Here is a 27,535-nt window from a genome sequence, read left to right on the forward strand (position 1 = left end):
ACAAAGAGAGCGAGGGAGCTTCATGGACATGCATTGTGCTGATGTACCAGCAGCTGTGTACCCTGTGTTGGGTTTGGCTCACTGAAAGATCCCCTGAGAATGAACAAAAGGGTATGTGTAGGGCCTATGCTTTCCATGTGTGAATATAAGTGTAAGTGCATACAGTATGTGTGTGTGTGTGTGTGTGTGTGTGTGTGTGTGTGTGTGTGTGTGTGTGTGTGTGTGTGTGTGTGTGTGTGTGTGTGTTGGTTTCAGCTTTGGTGGGACACGCTCTAATGATGACCGATGAACTGGCGCTGGCTCGGAGAGGACACTCGGTTAAATCTTGTGAAAGAGTGTGCGTCGGTTTGCATATAGTTGTTGTCATGCAAGCCCTCATGAAACTGGAGGAAAATGTGTGTGGCTACTCGGTCTTCCTCCGCACACAGTCAAACAAAACAGTCTTTTTAGTCAACGCGGGAGCCCTCAATTGTGATAAATCCATGAATTCACACTGCAGTTGAGGCAAAACAGAGATCCTGTTCTTGGAAATCTCGCTAGTGGGGCGTCTGTGCCATCTTCTAAATACAAAACAGAGGCAAAACTTGGCTTTCGAAGTATCATGTGATCGCTAATTGGACTTTTGTTTGTTACCAGAAAGCAGAAAAGTGCATTTCAAAGTCATACATCACTCTCTCCAAAGAAGGAACAGCACATATTGCTTGCTTGAATTTGTTGAATGTGTGTATTTTTGTATGAGTGTGTGTTCATAAATACCATACAGCAAATAATAATAATAATTCAACAAAAAGAAATAAATCCACAAAACATTATATTATTTCTCATTACCAGAATGAACCAATACAATAAATTAAAAACTATAACTGAACAGAAGTCCATTAAAATTGCTATATATATTCATATTGTATATATAGTATTTGTCTGTCTGTAGTCAGCCTTTCAGGTGCATGCTCAGTGGTGACCATAGGTGGGAAGAGTGGGAGGGGGCTTGGAGGGGGTCTACGAAGGGGGCTGAGGGGTCATTAAAGCGAACCCTCATCAGCGTCCTGCAACCTCAGTCCCATCACGCTGTTAACACTGGAAACAAGGGAGCCAAAGTCAGGAACGACACACTGTGCTTTAGGTGTGGGGGGATGGGGGAGGGGGGCACTGCCCTTCGCTCAGAGTCTCCAACTCAAAGTCTTTTCATCAACAAAATGCTGAGGATCCTTCATTATTTGGATGCATTACCGCCTTTATATGAAGTCTGTAGGCATCTCTCTGCCTTGTGCTGTGGTGATGTGAGGAGACGGTGCAGTAAAGGAGTCCATTACTGTTGTTGATGTTGTTATGCAGAGTCTGTAGCAGGCAGAGCCGCACCGGAAAGGGAGGGAGTGGGGGTGGGGGGTGGGGGGGTGAGGCAGACAGAGCCGTGCGAGGTTCTGATACTTTCTGACACCGGGGTGAAGCTTTGGGTAGGAAACATCGGGGCTTGGTTCAAATCACAAGCTATACACCCACTGAAGCACACTACATTTGACCACAGGCAAGCAGGTTGTGTCTGAACTCTTGTCAAAATAAGGGAATTCTATATATTAGGGATGCGACATGACATTTGCCCTGTGTGGTTTCTTTTTTTTTTTTTTTTTTTTTTTTTTTAATCGGTGACAGAGCTCATAAACATCAAAAGTTTCAGTACCTACAGTGGACCCCCCCTCCCCCTCCCCCAGACCTTTCTTCCAATTTGTGTAAGAGTTCAGGATGGTCTGCTCAGCACCACATCTGAGGCTCTGTCTGTCCAGGTGCGAATGCTCGTTCGCTCGCTAACCTTTTCACATTAACTCTCAGCTTGTATTTGTCCTTCTCTCAGTTGGAGTCTTTAACACTGTCTGTGAGGAGAGAACAATAAAACAACACATCTTCTGCTCCACCTCATATGTCCTCTTCTCGCATTCCCTCTAACCAGGTCCATTTATGTCCCCAGGGGACGGCTCTGGTCATGTCCATTATCTGTCAGGATACCTCGATGATCTCCATGCTCCCCGAGAAGCTTGACTGCTTGCCGATCTTCCCCAGTTCTTCTCGGGACCTCGTCTCGGCGATGCCCTCCTCAAACTCCATCTGACAGCTGCGCCGCTTGAACTGCTTCTCTGATGCAGGTCCGCTGTTGGTTGAGCCGGCGGACATGGTCACCGTTGATGACGACGTGGAGTCCCGGTGGTCTCTCTGTGTCTGTGGCGCCGAGGGCTTCTCCCTCTGGGATTTGTCTCGTAACCGCACGCCTTCGCTGCACCCAAACGCCACGTACGCCGAGCTGCTCCCGAACCTCACTGACGACTCCTCTCCCCGTCCATCCCCTCCTCCTCCCAGCTCCATCTCTCCCTTACCACCTTCCTCTGCCCCAAAGTGCCAAGGAACATCTGTGGTTGGGGTGACCGGAGTGACGGGAGTGGTGGCCTGGACAGTGTCTCTGTGTTTGGTCCACATGGCCCCAGACCCCACGGTGGGCAGGGAGGGTAGCGAGAGGAGCAGGGAGCCCTTTAGGTTTTCGTCCAGACTGGGGCTCTTGTGGTCCAGCGACAAGCTGAGGGACTGCGGAGGTTGCTGTGGTTGGGAGTGGACCGGGGAACTGCCGCAGCTGTGCTTGGTTTTTCTCCTGGGCCTGGATGAGGAAGAGCCAGGCCGATGGACTCCTTCACTTCCTCCGAGCCCCAAACCTCCTATGCTGCCCCCACTGCCGGGTGAGGGGAACGGGGAATCGGAGGAGCTGGGGCTGTCTAGGACGGGAGAGCAGACACCATTGGAGGTGCCTGTTCCTGGGCTGTCAAGCTTGCAGAGCTTGGGGACGTCTTCAGAGTGCGTGGGTGCCAGGCCGAGGCAGAGGGGACTGTTAGGGGAGTAGACAGACTTGATGTCCAGGGAGAAGGAGCGTTTGAGCCGGTTAGTGTCCATGATCCTCTCTGCCGAGAGGTGCAGGCCGTTGAAGCCTTGCTGGAGGGAGGTGGGTGACGGCAGCTTGGGTTCTGGTGCGATGTGTGGATCTGCCACAGACGAGTCAAAGTTGCTGTGATGACCATTCATCTCGAAACCTGTGGTGACCCCATTAACCTCCGAGCTTTGCTTAGTGTTGTTTTCGGAGATCTTGTCATCAGAGGTTAAAGCTTGGAGTAATCGCAGGCCCTTCTCAAACTCCAGCAACTGACCAAGGAAGTTAAAGTTGGGGGATATGGACGGTCTTCTGTCCTTTACGAACCTGTCGGGAGAAAAAAAGTGAAACACAAAAAAAATAAGACACAGGAAAGCCATTTAAAAACATGTCATGTAATGCTGGGAGTACTATCTAGGGACAAGGTATTACAGTAAATCCTGTCTGAACTCACGAGACATACTTTTTCAAGGTCAGGACTAACCTAAGTGGAAACAGTTTTACTGTCCCAATGTTGTCCTGACAGGGCAAAGCAAAGTAAAGCCTTTTGTACAAACTCTGCAACCTGGCAGCCGTCTAACAATTTCTTTTCACACAACCGGGGGAGGGGGTCGTCTAACATTTCTGAGTTGTCTTTTTACCGGGGCTGACACCTTAGCTCAGCTGGTGGTGGATGGGAGGAGCGAGCGTACCTGTAGGCATCATCTGATGACAAGCCCATTGTCTTCATGATGTATGCGATGGCGATGGTTGCTGAACGCGAGATTCCAGCCAGGCAGTGCACAATGACTCTGCAGTTTGACACCTTAGCTTTGTCTGTTAGGGGGGGGGGTGGAAATTAACAAGTATGAACACACAAACACTAAACACAACACTGCAGATCCCTGACGGGTCTCTTCTTTAGCAGAAAGTCTCTGGAGGCAATCAGTGCCCATTGTCAGCAAGCTGACATTCCCCGGAAGAGCACAGGGAATCACACCTGCCGCTATTGTAAGCTGCATATGATTAACTTTGATAATGTGCGGATATGTTGCCTTGAATATCACACATAACTTGAGATGTATTCACTTCCTTATAAAGACACTTCCCTCGGTGGCTATTGTGCTTTGCACTTCTAATCTTACACCTTCAATCCAAACACAGTATGGCTCGTTTTTAATGTTTATCCCCGCTTCTTACCTATGAATTCATTAGTTTTGTCCAGCCAGGGAAGCAGTTTCTCACAGTAGTTGTCGTTTACTGGGATGCGCATGAAATGGCTCTCGCTGATAAAGTCTGGCTTGGGGCAGGTGTTGCTGGCATTCAGCACATAGGTGATACCATTCTGGGCCATCAGATCCTACAGAGACAGAGATAAAAGGGGTTTAAGGTCATGTTTGGTTGCCAGGTAACCGTAACGAGTCTTTCATTTGTGGTGATAACATGAGCGCAAAGATAAATCATACCTTGTTGAGGACGTCTTTCTGTGATCCCAGGTAGAGGTGTGGCAGGATGCGAGTGGGCCCGACATTAGCCACAGGCAAACAGGGCTGGGACAAGCTCATAGGCAGAGCAGTGGCAGGCTTCCCTTCACACAGGCCGGGGAAACAGGAGGAGAAAGCTGCAAAGCCTCCTGCAGGGAAAATAAAGAAGGGAGAAAACCGGTTAGGTACACTAATGATTTTCCACATAACAGTCACACAACACACATGGGAACTCTGCAAAGACTGCCATGAACTCATCAAGAACATTCCAGCACCATTAGCAGGGCAGGCAGACACTCAATAGACTTTCAGAGGGGAATCTGGGCTACCATGTCTGGGTCCCGTTTAGGGCAACAGAAGCAAAAAAAAAAAAAAAAAAAAAAAGAGGCTCTCTGTGCTTCTGTGTGCCTGTTAGGTTAACTGCCGGGTGGCCAGGAATGTGTGTCTGGCCCTTTAAGAGGCAGGCGGCTCCACTTTTGGCATATGTGTCTGTGAGTGTGTGTGTGTGTGTGTGTGTGTGTGTGTGTGTGTGTGTGTGTGTGTGTGTGTGTGTGTGTGTGTGGCTCTGTTTCCTGCATGAGCTCATGTCCTGTAGCAGGGCATTGCGTCAGGCTGGGGGAATGAGAGAGGCCACAGGTGCAGGGCCAGGACAGAGGCCCAGTAACATCCCCCTGACAAACTCACTGCACACACACACACACACACACACACACACACACACACACACACACACACACACACACACACACACACACACGCGCGCGCGCGCGCGTGGACATGCACGGACATACACATGCACACACTCAAATTTTAACAAGATGAAGACATGATCACATAATCTTGCAGTCAACATATGCTTAATATTCACTCTCACTGTCTTTAGTTCTCTCCCCACCCAGTGCACAAACACAAATACCCACAGTCATCATTACTCTGCAGTGCCGCGATTGTATAACTACAGGGTGGCGGATGATGAGAGGAGCTGGGGGCGAGGTGTGTATGTGTTGAGGAGTGGGTAATGACCTTGCGGAGGAGTGTGGAGAAGGGTGGGGAGTACTTCAAGGAAACCCTGAGTACCAGAAAGGAGATTAGAACCTAATCTAGGTTCAGCCCTGCCTGACCCAATCTGGGTCGGAGCGCACGGGCGCGAGTGTGTTTAGGTGTGCCAGTGTGTGTCACTCACACACACACACACACACACACACACACACACACACACACACACACACACACACACACACACACACACACACACACACACACACACAGAACACACACACTCACATTCACAGAATACACACACACACATTCACAGAGTGAGAGTGAGTGAGACATGACATCACTGGTCTAAAGTAGCACACACAGCATAGTGCAGGCAGGACATTGCCTTCCGCTGTAACACACACCCAGCTGCACGACTCATGTAGCAACCACGGGCCAACACACACACGCACGCACACGCACACACACACACACACATACACACGCAGTGTCAGCAGTGAGTACTGTGTCCGCAACAGATAAAAAATAAAAAAAATAAAAAAAAAAAAAGTTTTGCAAATGCTCCTGCTCCTGAGGAGTGAGGAGGCCGGGTGCCTGCTCATGACCCAGTACTATTCTGGGTGCACTGTCCCTTTAAGAGCACAGTGAAGAAGGCCTGTCTGTTTCCAGCTATTAATGGCAACCCGGCGGAGCGATGACATCAGTGCTCCACATGGGGGGTGGAGTGAAGAGAAGGGTAGATGGATATATGCAGTAAGGAGCGATCAGATAACTTCGGCGATACGGGAGGGAAAGCTTAATGCAAAGAAGAAGAGGTCGAGGGAGTGCTGCTGGGCAAGCACCACTCTCTGAGCTCACCTTTTTGGCCTCTATAGCACAGACTAAGCCAACATCTGTAGTTCACACTCGGCTATAGCGTGCGCTGGCACTGTACAATTTCCACCGGAGCCTCTCTTGAGTGATCCTATGGGCAATGCTACAGCGTCACTAATTGATATAACAGAGGGAGGAAGGGTTCTTTGAAGGATTTCTTCCTGGTTTCTCTGTTCCCAGGCTGCTGGTGTTGGAGAACACACAAACACAAACACACACACACACAACACACACACACACACACACACACACACACACACACACACACACACACACACACACACACACACACACACACACACACACACACACACACACACACACAAGGGCAAAAAAATAAATAAAAAAAATAATGGTGCCACATATAGTGTATACTGTATCTGTGTGAGGAAGCGATTTGTTCCAGGAGACAGTTAAATCAACAGGAAAAGCCTCACGTCACATAGCAACCATTTCCCTTTCTATGTGAGGACATTGTTAGAGAGTTGTTAGAAGACAGGACGTTCCACAGTGTGTGTGTGTGTGTGTGTGTGTGTGTGTATAGCACTGAGGAGAAAGTGTGTTTGTATGAATGAAGGGAAGTGAACACATGGATGAAATCGCTCGTCTAAAAATAAACCCTTTTACACTTTGATCTTGTGCATATGCCTGGATGAATAATTAAATCCATGATGACTGTAGCTGACCTCATCTCTTGTTAAATAAACATTAAAGAGCAGGAAGACGGGCTGGCCAGTGTGTGATTGGGAGGGGGGGGTTAGTGGCATGACGGGAGACTGAAGTCAGAGATAAGAGAGCAGGTCTGAGTGTGTCTGCCTGCTTTCTTTTAAGAGCGATTACATTACAGTGACATTACGTCAACACAATCACAAACACCTTCCTTGTAGTCAAAAGCTTTACATGGTCGGCGCTAATGGACGTTAGTCACACACAGGAGATAGCACGTTATTGTCACTTCGTCACCTGATTCCACTCTACTTGAGGTTGCCGTGACAACGAGGAAGGGCATAGATGTTCATGACAGTTGGCTAAACGTGTGTTTCCCCCCCCCACCGCTCCCTTAGTGTTGTCAAGATGGAACAAGACACACACACACACACATAGACATAGAGGGCACACAAAGACACTGACACACACACACACACACACACACACACACACACACACACACACACACACACACACACACACACACACACACACACACACACACACACACACAGCCCATGGAGACATGGCCTCACATTCTCCACAAGAAAACCATGACACATCTGTCCATTCCAATCTAAGCACACGATGCGCACTCACAAGCACACTGTACACTCACCCTGAGGTCACCGAAAATACCCCGTGACACACACCAGCCCAGCTGTCCATGTAGATGACATCAGAAAGTCAAATGGGAGAGACGAGTTCACCTTTAGTGCAGCAGAAACCAAAACGCCGCTGCGTTAAACTCAAGAGATAAACGTGATTCAATATTTGTGTTGTCATTTTCAGTCACACACTGAAATCAGGAAATTGTACTTGGACACGATGCCACTAACCCAATTCTCAAAAACACACTCCTAAAAAAAAAAAAAAAAAAAGAGAAAAATGTTCCAGCAGAAGGAAAACACACAACCGGGAAAGAGGGCACTGTGTCGCCATCGGCAACGCTAGCCAGCGCTGACTTCCTTTTTCCGTTTTTCTCTGCCCACTTCATCATTTATGCAACTGCTTATTTTCCTCTCTTGCCCCGTCAGAGCCGAGCACTCAGGCCTTCTTTGTTCGCTGGTAGTGAGCGGAGGTCCCTTTCCTCATCAGTCATTTCCTACATCTAGCGCACTTCAATTTGAGGGTGAAGGTTATTCGCCCACAGGCATGAAAAATGTGTGTGTGTGTTTAGCAGAAGATATCGGAAACAAATTCAGAAGTTTTTTTTTTGGGGGGGGGTGTGCTGCTGCAGAGAGCTAAAAGATGAATGGTGGTGGAGTCCCGGAGATATCGACCGGATGAACAGACACACCAAACACCTGCTCGGCCAGTTATGGTTAATGGGCGCTCTGCTGTTACATCACTGCTGTTGGTACAATTGACTGCCTTGTCGATACAAGCCCCCCCCCCCCCCCTGCCTCCCCGTCCCCCATCTGTGTGTGTGTGTGTGTGTATGTGTGTGCGCTTCAGCCACTCTGTAGGGCAGCTTTTCAGTTGCCCTCTTTAACTCGTCTGTTAATGGAGAGGGACGCACATCACACACACACACACACACACACACACACACACACACACACACACACACACACACACACACACACACACACACACACACACACACACAGCCTGGGGGCATTGATTTGACTGAATGACTACCCCGCACCCCTCCATCGCTCTCCTCTCTGTGGTTCATATCAGGGGAGACATGACGCCATCCTCTGTGCCCCTCCAGCTGTCCCCCTCCACTATGAGGGGACATTAGCATCTCAATGTGACCCCCCTCCCCTCCACACATCCCTCCCAACATGACATCATTGCACACATGTCCCACTCAGCTCCACAAAGGCTGTGCTGGAGCCTGAAGAAGCAATGAGAGAGTGTGTGTGTGTGTGCGAGTGTGTGCGCGCGTGTGTGAGTGTGTGCGCTTTTTTTGTGGGTAGACTGGAGCCACGTCTGTTAGAAATGTGTAGATTGACAGAACCTGAATGAGACAGTGGGATGATGTCATCGCTTTTCATGCAGGGCATCAGCTTAATGACGGCCGGGTATGACGGCATCATCAACACGTCATCTTGGCTGATGGTTAAACTGTCTATTGTTCCTTTATCTTACTGGACAGATAGCTGGAGCGTGTCACTTTGATCAATTGCTGTTTCAGCAGTACTGTGCTACTGCAATATAGGACTATAAACCCTCCTGTAATTCAGTCTGCGTTCACAAGTCTATTTCCACAGAGACGTGTTAAAGTGCCTCTCAGTACCTGTGACATACTCTTCTATTTTCATCTGCTGAGGGAAAATGTCCTGTGATTTTCTTACCAGCTTTCTCTGAGCTCATAAATTTGTCGCTTCCAGCAGCAGAAACCTGGTAGTGTAGAGATAAAGTGTACATGTGCACGAACAGTGTGAAGAGTGGCAGGTGTGGAGAGCTACTGTGCTAACAGCGTTACAGTTTCAGACCAGCGCTTGGATGTGCTTCGAAGTGTCTGCATTTACAAACAAACTCCACATTAATATTCTCCTAAGTTTATACGCAAAATGTTCCAATCATGACACTAGAAAATGATTTGTAATTGTTGAATAGCTGAATGGATATTTTGTGCAACATGCATGAGGCTGTGCTGTTGTACGAAAAGGATTTTTCCACCGTGCCATTGCTCTGCATTGCCTCATCGCTCTGTGTGAAAAGGTGTTATGTTAAACACCTGCAGTGCACGCTGCACACATATTGATAACATAATCTCCACAAGACACCATTCTGCAGAGAGAAAGAGCGAGCAGGGGCGAGAGAGAAAAGCCAAGAGCAGAGGGGAAGAAAGAGAAAGAGAAAGAGCCTTTGTGATAGTTTTACATCTCAATGACCACAGGCTGAGGGAGCATGAGCACTATGTCATACCTCGGGTCACGGCTCTCACCCCCCCCCCTCGACCCCCCTCTCCCCCCAGCCCTTTTTCTCTCCTCTCTTTCCTCTTCATCGCTTCTTGTCTTCATGATGTCATCCTCTTAATCCCCCTTCTCTCCTATTCTGTCTCTGGAAACAAATTAACTGCATAAACAAAAAAGGTGGGAAAACAATTAGCAGGTTCGGCTCGGCCCCCGCGACGTATTCTTTTTAGCCTGTTGTGGTGGTAAATCGCGCTACAGAGCCTTAAAATTCACTTCACATCTATCTTTCATTTGCGGCAAGCCCGAACTGGAATACATCAATACCTGAGAGTCAATTGTGCCTTTGTACTCATCTGCAGGGTACAAACCCTTACCAGGGGCTTTCCCTTTGCACACCTGTATTCAATGATTTAATAACCATTCAACGTTTTACAGCCATGCCTCCAGCAAGTACACTTCGAAGTGTTTACATCCCCAACTTCCACACCGTAAACTACGCTCCATGCTCCATGTATTCAATGCATCTTATACACCATACACACAGGCCTTCATCCTCAACATGTTGCCCACCACAGAGGGATGTTCTAATCTCATTAACTTGCACACACACAAGCACACTCGTCCCTTCTCCTCCAGGTGGGTACACACCTCGAAGCTCTCTCCCCTCCTTCATCCGGCGGACCCTGATCTTCAGCCTCATGTCTGTGTCCTGCAGGTCCGGCCAAAAACAGTCCTCTGCTGGGGCAATCACCACATCCAGAGGCATCCCCCAGGACACACTCTGTCTCGCACACACACTCACACCCACGGATGGAAATGTTCTGCTGCTCCTTCTTCTTTCTGGGATGGAGCGACCCCTCTCCACACAAAACTGAGTCAGAACAAACAAACAGAAGGGTTCTCCTTAGACGGGTGGTCGGCGTGAGCCCAGTCTGTAGTGTGAAAATCCAAAGTCCACAAAACTCCACTCTGGTTTAAGTTCGCTGCTGCAGTGTCCAGGTGGCAACCCTCCGAAAATGGACCCTTTACAACAAATACAAGTCCAAAATGTCTGTGGACACGTTCCTCAAGTCAACATATGGCCAAAATCCAATTCAATGACCACAAAAATTCAGAAAATGCTCCTGCTTCAATATTTGGTAAATTCTGTGGTTTCCTGAAGAATGGTCGCCAGAGAGAGCGAGAGGGGAAAAACAAAAGTGAGTGGCCTGTAAACGCCTGTATGTAAAGGCCAGCTGTAATCTGCCTGCAGCTGGTTTACAGAGCGTCTGTGTGTGTTTCTCTGAGCGCTCTCTCTGTCTCTGAGTCCACAGCCAGAAGAGCAGCCCACTATTGTTGTGCTGCTCCACTCTCCCTGTCTCTCATTCGCCCAGTCATTGGCTTACACTCCTCCCTCTCCCTCCCTCCTCTCTGCCTCTCTCTCTGTCTCTCTCTCTCTCTGCAAAAAAAACGGATGACGGAGCTGCACTCTATCCTCAGGCTCTGGGGGTGAATGAGCTCACTTGCTGTGAGCTCAGACTCTACCCAACCTCCCTCCTTCCCTTCCTCCTCCTCCTCTGCTGCTGCTACCTCCCTCTCTTGTGGAGCCAGCTCTCCGTCATAGCTAATGTCTAAGGCATGTAACCACATTCCTTACTCACCCAACAAATATGTGGCCACCTCAGGGGCCTAGCTACGAAGCAGGGCTCTATCAGGGCAGGACAGAGGCAAAGACAGAGCTATCAAGCTCTTCACAAGTCCACACACACTGCTGCAAGACTGATTAGTGCCTCTGTTGTTAATTACAGAGAATCAGACTGATGCTTATGGCTTAAGCATAAAAAAAATGCTTCTGTTCTTGTGTGCTTCTTAATATGAAAGATAATGTTTGCATGTTAAACTTGACTGTTTAAAAGTCATAATTAATACATTAGAAGCAAAATTATGCTTTTTAAATGAACTGTTTTCTTCAAAACCATCTGTTACCAGTCCTCCAAATATACTGTAAATGTACTGTACATACCTGCATTATGTCGATTGCCTTAAATGTACTGTTGCTTTGAAGCACATTACACTTACTGCTGGGTGGATTAAGACCCTGCTGGCGTTTTGACAGCTGATTTATCTCTAAAGGTGATGGAATGTGTGTGACTTCACCACGTTTCCTGCCCTGGTTCATGTCGAATGTGTCTGTGTTTGGACACTCTGAGAATTGTTCAGGTGGTGGAGGAGAGAGGAGAGGAGAGAGGAGAGGAGAGGTGAGAGAAAAGGAAAGAAAATAAAGTCAGGGAAAAAAAATAAAGCAAAAAGCAGACAGAAGAGGAAGGGAAGGACTAGAGGTGATGAGAAGACCAAACAAGCTCATGGTCAGCAGCCATCATCCATTTTGACAGCCCACAGACTCCTAGTACTTTACTATGGAATGACAAACATGTAGGCCACAAGTCCAGCGATGGAAACGAAACCGCACAGGACTACTGCAGCAGACTGAATGTTCACTAATTATGGCTTTGATTTTGTATTTTGGTTTGTATAGTTCATCTAGTTTTGTGAACAATAAGTATATGCAAAAGGCCCCAATTGAAAATTTAACGATTTTTATGTCGTAGAAACAAAAAAAAAAATTCAAAAAATACCGCCTGCTATGAGCAGGCCAGTCAAATGTCCTGTCTGTGTGTTCGGTCTCATGTTGAGACATCACGGTACACTGCTTCCATTCAAACCAGGTCAGATGGACTTCAAATGCATTAAGTCACTGCACAGCTAAAAAAAAAAAAAAAAAAAAAAAAAAAAAAGGGGCAAATAAGCTTACACAAGATGTCTAGTTAGAGGGCCAGCTGCATGCTGACTGACCTCATCTCATCACTGTCGACCCCAGAGTGATCACACTGGTGAAAACAGCCTTACGTCACTCCCTGTTCAACTGTGGGAGGAAATGGGTCACTTTGCTGGTGATAAGCTTTGCGAAAAATTCTGACATTGATTTTGGGAGGATGTCAAACCATGAAAAAAAAACACGCGCGCACGTGCGCACACACACACACACACACACACACACACACACACACACACACACACACACACACACACACACACACACACACACACACACACACACACACACACACATTGTTCTCCCTCTGCAGCTGGTTGGAACAGGTGTGGCACTCCTCAGTGGTCAACTGGGGTCACTACACTTCAAACACACCGATCATCACCCCGGTTTGTATCCACACCTCGGCTCAGTTGTTCTGGCAGTGTGGCTTGAGGCCATAAAGCGGCCTTGAAACACACGACTTCCGACCACCTGCAGCAGTGGAGGCCAACCGCAACAAAACAAAGTAGCTGCTGGCTGATGTTTTAATGATCAAGACCCTTTTGAGTTCCCAAAGCAAACATCGTGCCCTTGCTCTCTTTATACCCCTCTCCTCCTCCTCCTCCTCCTCTCCTCCGAAGCAGGGAAACAAGGCTCAGAATAGTAGGTGTGTTAATTAGAGGATGACAGCCAAGATGCTATAAATGACAGCCAGGCCTTTTTTATTGACTGCACATGTGCGCCCTGCTGTGACAGGAATAGGTGGGACGGTCACTCCGGGCGTCCCCCTAATCTGAGACCCTCTCTTAGATTTAGAGCATGCTTTTATGGTCCAGGTCTTGTTACTGGGACAACGTACAGTTTACACACACATACACAAAAATAGAGACCAGCCAAAACAGACAGGGAGAGAGGTGGGAGATGAGCATGAGATAGTGGAGAGAAGGTGAGTAAAGGCCAAAGGGGCCTTGGAGACCAGAAGTAGTGGAGACAGCAAGTGCAAACCTGAAGCCCCGAGGGATGTGGATGTTGGGTTGATTAAGAAGGAGTAAGACTTTATAAAAAGTGTTAATCTCTGTATCAGACTATTTTAGAGAGCAGGGAATGACACCATTGCATGTTACCTGAAAGTCTCATTACAGATAATATTAATATTATATATATTTATATTAATAAACTGAGCCAATAATTCTGGAAAACTTTTACAGTACATTTGTTTTGAAAAAACTCTGACAGGTAAGTTTGGCACTGACATGCGGATATAAATAAAAACAAATTCTTTCATGTCATTGATTTTGTTAGAGCCCGTCTTCCCTCCCCGCTGAGACAGGCAGCAACAGGAGCGACATCCTACACCATGGATCATCTGTCAAGATGTCACAGGAAAGTGAGACGTCATCTTCTGGATAGGGCAGGTTAGGGTGATGAAGACTGTGACTTAATGTGCGAATTAGTTTAGCCTTATTTGTGTGTGTGTGTGTGTGTGTGTGTGTGTGTGTGTGTGTGTGTGTGTGTGTGTAATCCCATGTGCGAGGAGGTTGAATGATGCAAAGGTGAGAGGAAGACAGAGAGGACATTGCTGCAGGGGTTAGGGATGTGGTACAGTTATTTGCTCCAGTGTGCGTAAATACAAACATATGTGCCTGTGCACAAGTGTGTGTGTGTGTGTGTGTGTGTGTGTGTGTGTGTGTGTGTGTGTGTGTGTGTGTGTGTGTGTTGATAGTGCCGGTTGTCAGGGGATCAGTAACAAGGCTGCTCTTGCAGTGATGTAATGCCTACAGGAGAACACAGCTGCCATGCCTGGGGGGTGAGGTAGTCACCAAGGGAGGGAGAGGGGAGGATGGATGGAGGGATGGAGCAATCGAGGGTGGGGGAGGTGCAGGAGGAGAGAAGAGGAGGGGGAGATATGGTGGGGGTGTGCTGGGGGGGGGGGTACTGGAGAAGAGAGGGGGTGTTTGGATCAATAGGGATATAGCTAAAATGATGCGGTCATATCACCAGGGGACCTTTGAGGTGTCTTGGGAAACGTTGTGCCACCGCAAATGTGCACATAGCATTAAGTATCAAACAGTATGTACTGAAATTAGACTTCTATTGCAAATTATTAAGCTTGTTTATTTATTATCTGATCAGATACTTCCTGTTTTAAAATATAAAATCTTTCTGTATGCGTGTCAAAATTCTCCCCTAATCTTGGTGTCTTCTCACCCACCTTTAACGGAAACCTCAACATCTCCTCGCAGCCTTTTTTTTTCTTCTAACATGTAAAAGGAACTTTGATCAGAGAAGAAAACATTCAAAAGAAAGGTTCAGGAGGTGAAAACGAGGAAAAATGGAGGGAAGTGCTTCTTAGATGCAAAGATCAGGCGGGAGGAGGGCGCAGGGGATCAGGGGGAGCACTGACGCACTAGTTGGTCGTGTGTGTGCTCATGCATGAGGTAGTTTCATCTCTATCTGTGCAGCCTGGAGGGAGGCCTGCTCGCATCAGTCATGCAGCAGACCCCCTGCCCTCCAAACAACTTAACCCCCTGGAGGTGCTCTGCACCCGGGGCTACTGCACCAGTAAATCTGTCTCACTGGCAAGAAATTAGTTTACTCTTACACACACACACACACACACACCACACACACACACACACACACACACACACACACACACACACACACACACATACACATATATATATATATATATATAGATACACACACTCACTCAAGCACATATACAAAGGCACACACACACACACACACACACACACACACTGACACACAAAGCAGGGAAAGAGGGTAAGCTATCAAACACACCGAGGGGGGCTTTCAGGACCAGACGGGCCAGCATAAACCAGATGAACTACTTAAAAATCCCAGTTGGAGGTGTTCAGTGGTGTGTGTGGACGTGTGTGGAGACAAAGGGGGGCTGTTAAGCTTCGATATGAGACGTTGCTGGCCACCACAGGCATGTGCTTGCAGTATGTTTGCATGCATATAAAGCCTGTGCTTTTACTTTGTGCGCACGAATAAAGTGGATGTCAACTTTAGCAGAGTGTAAGACGGCTAACAGCTGTTTTCTGAGGTTCTACGTACACGAGTAATGCATGTGTGTTTCTGTGCAGTGAAGGCAAAACATGTGCAGAAACCATGCATATCAGTCTGCAGTTATGAAAACATGAAGAATGTGTGTGTGTGTGTGTGTGTGTGTGTGTGTGTGTGTGTGTGTGTGTGTGTGTGTGTGTGTGTGTGTGTGTGTAAAAAGAGCGCACACTTCTGCCTCCGCTGATTTCCCCAGAGGTAAGTTTGTCTACACAGGTTCAATTGAGCAGAATGGATGGTTATTTCATTCTAAATGCTAATGGCCTGAGCTCCGGGGTTTCCTTGGGGCACTTAGAAGAAATAACGCTCTGAAAACACACCTCAGCTCTCTCGCATGCATGTGGGACAGTCTTGACACGCGTGGTGGCAGCGGAATAACTGCATTGTGTTTCTGACAGAGGAGCTGACGGTGAATCAGTTTGGTTTAAAATAAGCTGGTGCCGCAGCGACATGCAGACGGACCGGCAGATCTCAGATCAGTTCATTGTTAATTAGCTTCTATCGGTGCAGCGTGTAGGCTGATAGACACACTGTCCAGACAACAGCGCTGGAAGCAACGCCATCTGCTCCTTTGTTACTTCACTTTACTCCCAGCATCGTGTCTACCTGCCTTACAATTAGCTCAGACAGCCTCAGACTGTGCCAGCGTGTCTGTCTGCACCTTCCACTGAGTGGTATGATCAGTGTCTAATATTCTTTAACACAGCGACTCCAATTATCTCATTGGCTTGACTGCGAGTCACAGCTTTGCTTTGACCTCAAATACATGTCATTGTTTGAGGAGGCAATCTTTTCAAGTCTTTTCAAAAAAGAAGTGGAAATATAATATTTCACCTGATGTTCCAGTGAGGAGTTTGTGCACGCACTTGTAAGGTATGTTTAATAAATACATTTCTAAGTTATATTTTTAAAGCTCATTGCTAGAGTTTTGTATTTCTCTGTAATCTAGCCAAGTGCTAGATCGTTACTTAATGCATCGTTTGTCTTCCTTGGAACTGAAACAAATTCTGACGCACCAGAAATATATATATGAAGATAAATAAATTAATATAAACATGCGACGACCTTCCGATCTTCCAAGTCAACTGGCACTCAACTAGGATAATCTCTCCCACACAGATGTGCTGCAGAAGTAAGGCGTTACACCCTGGAGACTGGATTTGGGCGTAGGGGACATGGTGACAGCGGCAATCGCAACACCCGCGGTCAAGTTCGGCTTTCCTACCATTACATGCCATGGAGACTCTCTCTCTCTCTCTGTGTGTGTGTGTGTGTGTGTGTGTGTGTGTGTGTGTGTGTGTGTGCGTGTGCGTGCGTGCGTGCGTGTGTCACATCCACAACGCGGCAGTGACATCACTCCGTCAGCCACAGAAGAACAATAGAGAAGGAATGACGCGATGCCATGAGAGGAACTGGGCAAGCTGTTCCTGTGTGCACCCCGCCAACGCCTACATCATGCTGTTAAATGTTGTTTTTTTTTTAAACTGGTGGTAGGACTTCTAAGTTTCCTTTTTTCGTGGTCTAAAAAAAACATTTAAAATACACAAACACATGCTCAACATACTTATTTGCGTACGTACATGCTGAGTTCCCTAGGCGTCTCCCTCTTTCACTCTGGGGAGCCCTGATGTCACTTTATCAGAAACAGGAAATAGTTTCAGAAAAGGGGAAATGGCCTCTCTGCGCTGACCTGCCTTCATCTGCGCACGTGTGTATTTGCTTGTGTGCGAGGGACTGTTAGTGTGTTTACGTATGTGCCTAGAGGGAGATATGAGGAGGACCGGTAATGATCACAAACTGCTGCATTCCTCAGTCTGAAGCCTTGAACTTGCCTGGAACTCCACAATTAGCCTGTTGCTGTGGCGATGGAAAATCGCCTTTATCAGGAAACAGCCGCTGAGGTTCAACCCAAATGTTTCTGTGTGGTCAGCATGTATTTACGGTAATAAGACCAGTGTTACATGCTTGTATACATACCAGGAAAAGTGTTAAACCACTGAGGATCTAAACTATCTGCTCTGCTACAGGCAACTAGTCGAAGCCTCTGCTAAAAAGCCTGGAAAAGAAAATCCCTTTGCCTTTTTTTTGGAAAATAATTAGCAGACTGCATGTTTAAAATAGATCTTCTCATACTGTAACACAATTCAAATGGCTGCTAAGAAATACAATCTCAACCACATGGCAAAGCTGCAGTGTAAATCTGATTAAAAAGCTGAAAAAACAACAACATGGCATCCAAATAGGTAAATAAGGAAGCAGCGCTGCGGCATGTCAGAGATAAAGTAAATCAAAGACGGCATGGTGATAAACAGGAATCCACCATTGTTCCAGGGAATGACGCTATGACAGGAGCAGCAGTGGGCAGTCCGAGCATGACTGGAATTTGGTGGATGCATGCCAGGGCTGAGTAGGATAAACTAGCATAATTGTAAGCTACTCCTTTTCCTTTTCTTCTGCCTTTGGAAATTTCCACTCCACATGTGTGTCAGAGCCATCAGCATAAAAGCTGCAGCAGTAAACTGATGGCACAGCAACCGAACTACATAGCGCTTGGCCCAAATTCATGATGAGGTTCGAGTTATGAGGTGCAGATGGCGGTGAACCGGGGGCCTGGGTTAGCGCGCTGTTCAGCCTCAGCTCCTGTTGACCTGATGTGTTGACACAGCCTAGGTAACAGTTTCAACAAACTATTTTTACACCATGCCGGATGAATGCACGACAGGGGCGGGTTGGGGCGTTCAAAAGGCCCCCAGATAGATTTCAAACGCAGCAGGAGCCAGAAGGTACGTGCTGTGAACGAACTGTATACACAAACCAGCTTAAACACTACGGTCGAAGTATTTAGGGCACTGTGGTACAACTAGTGTTGGGAAGGTTACTCTGGAAATGTAGCAGGTTACAGATTACTAGTTACCCTGTTAGAAATGTAATAAGTAATGCGAACATTTTAATTAGGTTACTTCATCAAAGGAATGTAACTAATTACATTTGAGTACTGTTCTAACTACTCAACAGTGACTACTGTCAAACTTTTATCAAAGGTTCTTCAATATAACTTGAATAAAATTGAAATATTTTCATTTTAAACCACAACCATCAAAACAAATCACAAGTATGTAGATCACAACTGACTGCAGGAGAGGAAAAATGTTCACATAACCTCAAAGTCTACACTCAAGTCATGCTGAGTGATGATGTAACTATCAACAAGGCTGATATTTAGACACTGGCTCCCGAATGACTAAATATCTCTTCATCTAATCAATCAACATAGCAAACCACCTCCCTGCGTTTGCTTCAAGTAAAGCACATTGATTTAATTGGCAGACGAGAGGCGGGGCAATAAATCCAAAACAAGGTTTAAAATGTGATCTCATCCTTCCAAATGAATGGAGCCTGTAGACGTAGACAGAAGGCAACAGAGTGAGTATAATATTTCACATATAACCTTTTCACCCAAAAAAACATACATTCAGATGTTACCCCTTTGTAATCACCAACATTTTGAATAGTAACTGCACTTTAATGAGTGTTTTTTTTTTCTTCTCAGTAACTGTAAGAGATTACATTTATTTTGTAATTTCATTATATAACAAGTCCACAACACTGGATACAAGCACAGTCACAGGATTTCTCAACAACCTCACTCATCATAATTCACCTTTTTATGAGTCACAGCAATCATCACCACAGTAAGAAATGAACATAAATGGCAGTCACTTTGCTTTCAAGTAGTTCTAAGCATAAATATCATGTGTGGGTCTGGTTCATGTGTCTCTGTGTGTGTGTGTGTGTGTGTGCTTATACTGACATCTTGAGCTCTTTATCTGCACTACTTGGAATTTATACACATCTTTCCTATAGTGTGGATGTGGGAGAAAATGTCATTCTCCTCCTTTGCATACTAAAGTGTATATGTATGAGTGTGTTTTTGTGTGTGTGTGTGTGTGTGTGTGTGTGTGTGTGTGTGTGTGTGTGTGTGTGTGTGTGTGTGTGTGTGTGTGTGTGTGTGTGTGTGTGTGTGTGTGTGGCCCCTCTGCGCCGGCAAAGGACTCTTGAGTGATGGAGGAGAACGGGAAGAAGAGCAGAAGGCAAGCAGAGCAGTGAGATCACGTCATCGTGGAAACATTTGGCAACGGCTCACATAAACACACACACACACACACACACACACACACACACACAGACGCCTAAACACCCACACGTACACAAACCATACTGTGCACACACATAAACACACACTCCCTGGCCTGTTTTTGTTCTCTGGTTTTGAGGGAAAGAAGGGGAAAATGACATCAAGCTCATCATGTGAGGCCAATGAGACGGACGAGGGAGGGGGGTGAGAACACTGGCAGAAACAGAACATTGTTACATAAAACTCAACTCGGTACAGACCTCCTCTGGGCCCTGTTACCATATGATGTGTGTGTGTGCGAGAGGGAGTCTGTCTATATGTGGGTGCATCTGCAGGCACGCTGGAGTGTGTGTGCAAGCTAAGAACGAAGGTGTGAGACTAAAAAAGGAGCTCAATATGAACCTGCAGAGTGACTGTTTGCAGAAAACAGAGCATTAAGTCACTGTGCAGCTCTGAGGCTTCTCAAAGTCTGTAACACTTTTCAGAGCAGGGAGGTGATGTCATAGATATTTTGTAGCCCATATTGTTTGACCTTTGTGCTCCCTTTGTTGTGTGTGTGTGTGTGTGTGTGTGTGTGTGTGTGTGTGTGTGTGTGTGTGTGTGTGTGTGTGTGTGTGTGTGTGCATTTGTGTATCTATAGGCCAGGGTGAGAGCACAGAGGCCACTGGCGCCAGATGTGACAACCGCAGGCGTCTGGGGCTAAAAATAGAGCTCTGTTCTCAGCACCGTGAAACAGAAGAGAGGAAAGGAGGAAGAGGTGGAGGGGATGGGTAAAGTAGGAGGGGGAAGAAGGGGGTAAAGGGGCTGAAGGAGAGATGGAAGGAGGGATGGTGAGGAAGGCGAGGTCATTGAGAATAATGTGTCAAATCTCCTTGGGGAAGGTGAGCTCACCTCCTAATGGCACCACTGGCTCCTTCTCAATGAAATGAGTGTGTGTTGATATGCTGGCGCTCCCCGTGGCGTAATGGAGAGGGGTCAGATGGAGGAAGAGGAGGCAGAGGGGAGAGAAAGGGGCAGGTTAGGAGGTTAAGAGACACAGGAGAGAGGGTAACAGAGGAGTCAGAAAGAGGAAAAGATGGAGGAAGGTAAAAAAATGGACCTCAGGCACACAACCGTGATTAGTCTGGAGCCCCCGACCTGCACTGTGGCCAGTGACAACACACCTGGAGGCACAGAGTCGTGAGCAGACAACACTGAAAGATTGTTTACACAGCGTGATTGATCTGATCAATCTTCTCTTCGTCACACAGGTAAATGCGGCAGTTTATGCTCCTGTCCAAGCCTAGAAGGACTTCAAGCTGTGGGCTTGAACACATTTGCACTTCACCACTGCAGGTGTGCATGTATGTATATGTGTGTGTGTATGTGTGTGTGTGTTTGAGATTCTTTCTGCTTCAGAAGATGGAGAGACCTCCTGCTGGGCTCCACAAGGAGAAGAAACTTTAAAAGAAAGACTTTCAGCTCTGCAGAGGCCAAAAAAAATCATGTTTCTCTGGCAACACACACTCTGACTGACACACACACACACACACACACACACACACACACACACACACACACACACACACACACACACACACACACACACACACACACACACACACACACACACACACACACACACACACGTATGCATTCAGGTTGAAATTAGGAGTATTACCTCATCTCTTCAATTGCTCTTGTCCCTCTGTTTTGTCTTTTTCTTCATGCACTCTCAAACATTGGCTCACGTACATGCACGCACTACTTCATATGCACATATTCATGCAGACAAGCACAGTGATACACAAAAACACGCGCACACACACACACACACACACACACACACACACACACACACACACACACACACACACACACACACACACACACACACACACAAACAGACCTCCTTATGTAGCTCATTGGAATGTCTCTGTGAATGGCTGCATTGTGAGATTTGGCCTCCCATGATTACCTCACCTCTTCAGCTTCTCTCTGATGCACATACACACACACACACACACACACGCACACACATGCACACACGCACACACACAGAAGCCACCACCACGTTGTATAACAAGCGCAGCAGAATGACACATAACTGAATTGACCTTTGTACCTCTAGCCTGTGCAGTCACACCCTAACCTGATCTCATCAAAGCCCCAGGGTTGCACAAGCAGCTCCTGTGTGTGTTTTTAGTGTGTGTGTGTGTGTGTGTGTGTGTGCGAAAAAGAGAGAGCGAAAGAAAAGTGAGAGACAGGCATCTTTCATCTGCTAATACCTCTCATCAGTATGTCACCACCATGTCTCATCTTGGGTGCTTTTGCATTGAGCTGGCAGGCTGACAGAATGGGAGTCAGTTGCTAACCTATAGAAACCAAAGCTGTGTCCCAGTTACATATGTCGTATATATCATTACAGTAAACAGTGTAAGAAATCAAACTGAGACTCAAATTGAAAGTGCTTTTTTTTTTTTTCAACCCTTTTCATAGACTTTGTATTCTTTCCAGCTTTGAACTTTAGACAAAAAAAAAATCTCCATCAACTGTACACTCTCAACGTCTCAACTTTTGTTATCTTTGTAGTGTGAATGCACAACATGTGGAAAACCTGGTTTTACTTGGTTGGTATGTGTTGTGAAATGTGAAGCGGTTCAAAACTCACCGAGCCTGTTTATCGTATGCACGGCAGGTTGGAGGTCATACAGTAGGTCAGACGCATACTGTAGCACATACCTGCCTATCTGGATTAAACCTCATGGATATATGATTTGACTGGTAGTTCTGCAACTAAAAATTATTTTCACCATCAATTATTGTGCAGATGATTAATCACACAATGTATGTATCAAAACATAATGGAAGTTGTTCTGGGCACTTTCTCAGGGCTCATGGTGACATCTTCATTTTAATCTGAGAAACAGTCCTAAACCCAAAGATCTTCCATTTACAATGACGTACAGGAGAGGAAACAGAAAATCCTCACATTTAAGCAACTAAACTAGCTAATCTTTCGAATTCATGCTCAATAAATTACTTAATTTCATTTTCTGTTGCTCAAGTAATTGTTTTGATCAGTGGTAATTATGGGCCGCATGCTCCTCAGATGTCAGGTACATGCTGCCCTCCAAGTCGCCCCGCTGTAGATAATCTCGACAAGCGCCTTGCTTCCTCATCTCTGTCTCATTTACTCCTGTGTCGCTTTTCTTTCCTTTATCTCTTTGACCTGGTGTGACGCTTTAGTAATCCTGCAAAAAACACTGGCAGATGGCGCTAGGAAAGATTAGGAGCAATCTTGCACATCTGCAAACTCCACACACACACACACACACACACACACACACACACACACACACACACACACACACACACACACACACACACACACACACTGTGCATGCACATCTGCATGTGCCTTCACCCTCACTTCCTCTCTCATGACCCAACAGTCTTGTCAAGCCCTTTTAGTGTTATTTTTTTGCATGTGATATTTAATTTCTAGTTGTCAGTTTTTCAGCGCTTCATCAAAATGTGCGCTCTGAATAAAATGCATTGTTATTTTTACTTCTACCTCTCTCCCTCTTGATATCCATTATCCAACTCTCTTTTCATCTGCAGAGTGCCTTTTCTTCTATTTTCTATTTTTTCCCCTCTCATTCCGTTTTTCTAAAATCCCTTTCTACTCCGTCTGTGCAGCTACTTCTGCTAAAACTAGAACAGGCGGTTCAGATGCCAACAGCAAAACGTTTCACACTGGCAGGCCTACATCAGAGCCGCTGTGACGCGGCTACGCAGCTGGCATCAGCTAGCACGCCACCTAGCTGCACGCTAGCAGGCATCGCTCAGTGTTGTCTTTGGTTTGGCCATGTGCTCGCAGATTGGTGGGAAACATGCAAACTTTAGACCCACTGGGGAGGCAGCTGGCTCCAAACAAGTGGTGTTCTCCTCCTCTCTACACGCACACGCGCACGCACACACACACACACACACACACACACACACACACACACACACACACACACACACACACACACACACAGAAAATCAAATCTCTGAAAAAGGCAAGATGCATCAGCCTGAGCTCCAACTGGATGAGATCACCACTGTGGTAAAAATATGGCTGTCCTGAGAGAGACATGTTTCTCACTAAGACTTTCACACAATCAATAAAGTATGCAACGGTACGCTTATTGCAACTCACATGGATTCACAAGCATTATGGGGAAACATTTTCTGACTGCCAAAGCCAGCACATCCTGTATGGATACTTATTTAAAACTAAATACAGGCTGAAAGTCAGGTGGTAGCTGGATTACTCGTCTCATTCACAAAAACAATAGATCTATTGGGACATGGCTCGCTCCATGACATCACCCACTTGTAGGAAGTGGCGTGGTTTCTGAATCCGAGTTATTGATTATTTAGCGAATGGACAGAAACCTAAGAGCCGTCAACGATTGTTTTTGGATCAATACGTTCCCAGTACATGCACTTGGGTTGTGCAACATGTCATTCAAGCAGTTTATCTGTCATCTCCCATCTTCCTGCAATTAATTTCACGAGTTTAGAAAAATATTTTGAAATATGACAAACATAAACCCACTTCAGAAATATGTGTCCCTGCAAGACTGTGTGCTAATCTTCCACTGGCAAGCTTCTGCATAAGTAACAGTTAAGGCAGAAAATCCTCTTCCCCTCAGACAGCAAGCTTAGCAGTAACTCTTTTATTCACCCTGTCCATCCCATTTATGGATTCTTTTCATTTCATCTCTCCATCTGACCCTCCCTCCTTTCCCCCTCCCACCCACATTACCCCCCACTTGATTTGCAGCAGTGTTACAGTGTGTACAGTGTGAGTTTGTGTGTGTGTGTGTGTGTGTGTGTGTGTGTGTGTGTGTGTGTGTGTGTGTGTGTGTGTGTGTGTGTGTGTGTGTGTGTGTGTGTGTGTGTGTGTGTGTGTGTGTGTGGTCGGCACATGTGAGGCTGAAAATAAGTCGTCAGTCAGATATGAAGTCATCGCAGGAATTATTAGTATCATAAATCAGAGGTTCAGTGGAGGGGATGTGGAAAAGTTGGCGATGGGGGGGATAAAGAGGGGAAACACAGTGAATGGGGGAGTAAAAAGAGAGAGAAGAGGTTTGTTGCTGGCAAGTTTTACCATGAATTTTTAAGAGAGTGAAAGGGCAGTAATGTCAATTAAAGGCAAGAATGAGGAGACAGAAAAAAGGTTATGTTAAGTTATGCAATTCATTAACTGTTTCCTATTTCAGTTTTTGATTATGACCGTAAAACTACCTTCTTTGGTTCATTTCAAAAGTACTATCCTTGCACTCTTGCTGTCTTTGCTGTGTGAAGAGCCTCAGATCCAAGATGGCACAACATGACCTCTGACCTGTATTCAGTTTGTACACATCACACTTTGTACCCCCGCAGGTTTACAAGTTGTAGCCAAAACAGAAAGACAGGCCTCCTTTAGAGCAGACTACTTGCTGCTGTTGATTGTATGAAATTACAAAGAAGGAAACACATGATTTAAGTAGTCTTAATAATTAAAGCAATTTAACAACCTCTTTTCAAAAGCCTGACAACCATTTCCTATTCACATCTTTCACGCCTTCTTTCTCACGAAATCTCTGCAGCTTACTTAGACACACAGGCAGATCCCATAGCTCTCTTTCCCGTGATGTCATAATGTAAAAATGCATGCATGCACACTCAACGGCCTCCATCCCCTCACCCACGCACATGCTATTGCCTACACATATAAACATTGCGTATGCACAGACACTGGCTGCTAGCTCCACTGACCCCAATAATACAACCACCCAAACAACTCAGCCGACGCCATTGGCTGAGTCCTTCTGGGGAATATTCTCTGCCACTGTTGTCGTGGAAACAGCAGAAAAGCGGGGACAGAAATGGAAGAGGTGTGATTCCTCTGTTTTTTTTTTTCCTCCTGAAGAGAGACAGCGAGAGTGAGCTGTGGAGAGTGATAAAGAGGAAGAGGAGGGAACTGCTGATAGGGGGTCTTTCATTAATAACAATATGATGTCTGATCAGAAAAGCTGAGGAGGAAAATCCTGGCTTGTAGAGACAATCAGAGAGTGTCTGTGTGTGTGTGTGTGTGTGTGTGTGTGTGTGTGTGTGTGTGTGTGTGTGTGTGTGTGTGTGTGTGTGTGTGTGTGTGTGTGACATCAAACATGTGTGTGCATACAGTATGTATGTGTGTGCCCATCCCAAGCATGTGTCCAGTACATCTCTGTAACTGTGACTAATTGTGGAGCCCGGGTGCTTTGAGGCAATCCTCAGCAACCATGAATGACTCATGAAAAAGCACTAATCTCCCTGCAGAGGCAGAGAACTGAGAGGAGCAGAAGATTGGGGAAGAGAGCAGAGATTTGCCCGAGCAGCATGCCTCTGCTGTCTCATTTCCAATCCTGACTGAGGCAGATTACGTTCTCCTTTCGGCACTGACACATTTGGGACGGATTCATAAGCCTCCGCGGGAGGGTGTGTGTGTGTAATGCCGTCCCTTAAAAAGCTGCAACCACCACAATCAATGTGTTATTAACTCAACGAGGCTATTAACGGTCTTGCCAGGGCTCAATTATAAGTCTTAGAGTGCTTAGTGGACACTATGACAGGATAATAACTGTGGTAAATAAGGCCAGAGGATTGGAAGTTAAGCTTCAGCATTACTGTATGATGCAGGGTAAGAAAATGACTCCTAAAGCTTAAACATCAAAGAGTCATCACAGGGACTTTGTATCCAGGGAACATGCTTCTTTACTTCCTCCTCTACCTCCTATCTTCACATATACCTTTGAACCTGACACAAAGTCAGAATACAACTATTAGTGTTAGGAAATGAGGAAGAACTGCTCGAATATGACTGAACACTTATGGTGCTCATCAGTGACATCTTCTGACCAAACTGTGCAATGACAACAGTGCACCTGCTGGCTGTCCAAATAAAGGGATGATGCATCTACAAAGTTTGAGCCTTCTACAAAGATTGAGGCTTTTAGATATAAAAAGTCCATTCTGTATCGAGGAGGGAGACTTTTGATCACACCACCATCATCACACACATGCTTATACATTTAGCACCCACTCATAAGGACACACACACACACACACACACACACACACACACACACACACACACACACACACACACACACACACACACACACACACACACACACACACACACACACACACACACACACGTACCAGTGAGCAGGGAGACTTTGTAGAAGGTGCCCTCTAACTTTCCCATGAGAATGTGCACAAAGCCATCTTTGGACAGATGCCCCGCCTCTTTGGAGCTCTGGTCGTAAACCACCACTTCCTGCTTCCTGCCCAGCTCCACCTGCACAAAAGATAAACAACAAGGAAGAGAGGAGAGTTAATTCGAAAACTGCTCTGAAAAATAAAAACAAGGATCCACCACCAACAAGGATGAGAGTGTCAGCTCATATGATTGGAATTCCAACCAGCACAACTGGCACAGTGGGAACTGTAATTGGGAATTAATTAATTTGGGGCACACACACATGCAGCACATGAACTTACTTGTAACTCCCCCCTGGCAGGTCTACCTGCTAATGCCATTCGTCCTCTGCAGCTCATCCAGAACGCAGCAGCTCGACTAGTCTTTAACCTCCCTAAATTCACTCGCACTACTCCGCTCCTCTGCTCCCT

The 27,535-nt window shown here is 46.3% G+C and overlaps 1 protein-coding gene across 7 annotated transcripts in view; it reads right to left on the minus strand.

Moving 5' to 3' along the window:
• Window positions 1-1,607: 1,607 nt before the first annotated feature.
• dusp8a (dual specificity phosphatase 8a) overlaps window positions 1,608-27,535 on the minus strand; it is a 44,305-nt gene continuing 18,377 nt past the window's right edge. For 6 of the 7 annotated variants that reach the window (XM_069721756.1, XM_069721755.1, XM_069721760.1 and 3 more), the window contains 5 exons: window positions 27,065-27,203; window positions 4,351-4,517; window positions 4,085-4,244; window positions 3,598-3,721; window positions 1,608-3,232 (listed from right to left, as the gene is read on the minus strand). In XM_069721756.1, the coding sequence (XP_069577857.1) occupies window positions 1,993-3,232; window positions 3,598-3,721; window positions 4,085-4,244; window positions 4,351-4,517; window positions 27,065-27,203 (1,830 nt within the window). In that variant the 3' untranslated portion in view covers window positions 1,608-1,992. Of the gene's footprint in view, window positions 3,233-3,597; window positions 3,722-4,084; window positions 4,245-4,350; window positions 4,518-10,472; window positions 11,280-27,064; window positions 27,204-27,535 lie in introns of those variants that run through there. The other variant, XM_069721761.1, reaches the window with a different exon arrangement.

Source organism: Brachyistius frenatus, unplaced genomic scaffold (assembly GCF_029030835.1).
Source record: "Brachyistius frenatus isolate BFR_SWC_R1_liver_20210118 unplaced genomic scaffold, ASM2903083v1 Contig_272, whole genome shotgun sequence".
NCBI lineage: Eukaryota > Metazoa > Chordata > Actinopteri > Embiotocidae > Brachyistius > Brachyistius frenatus.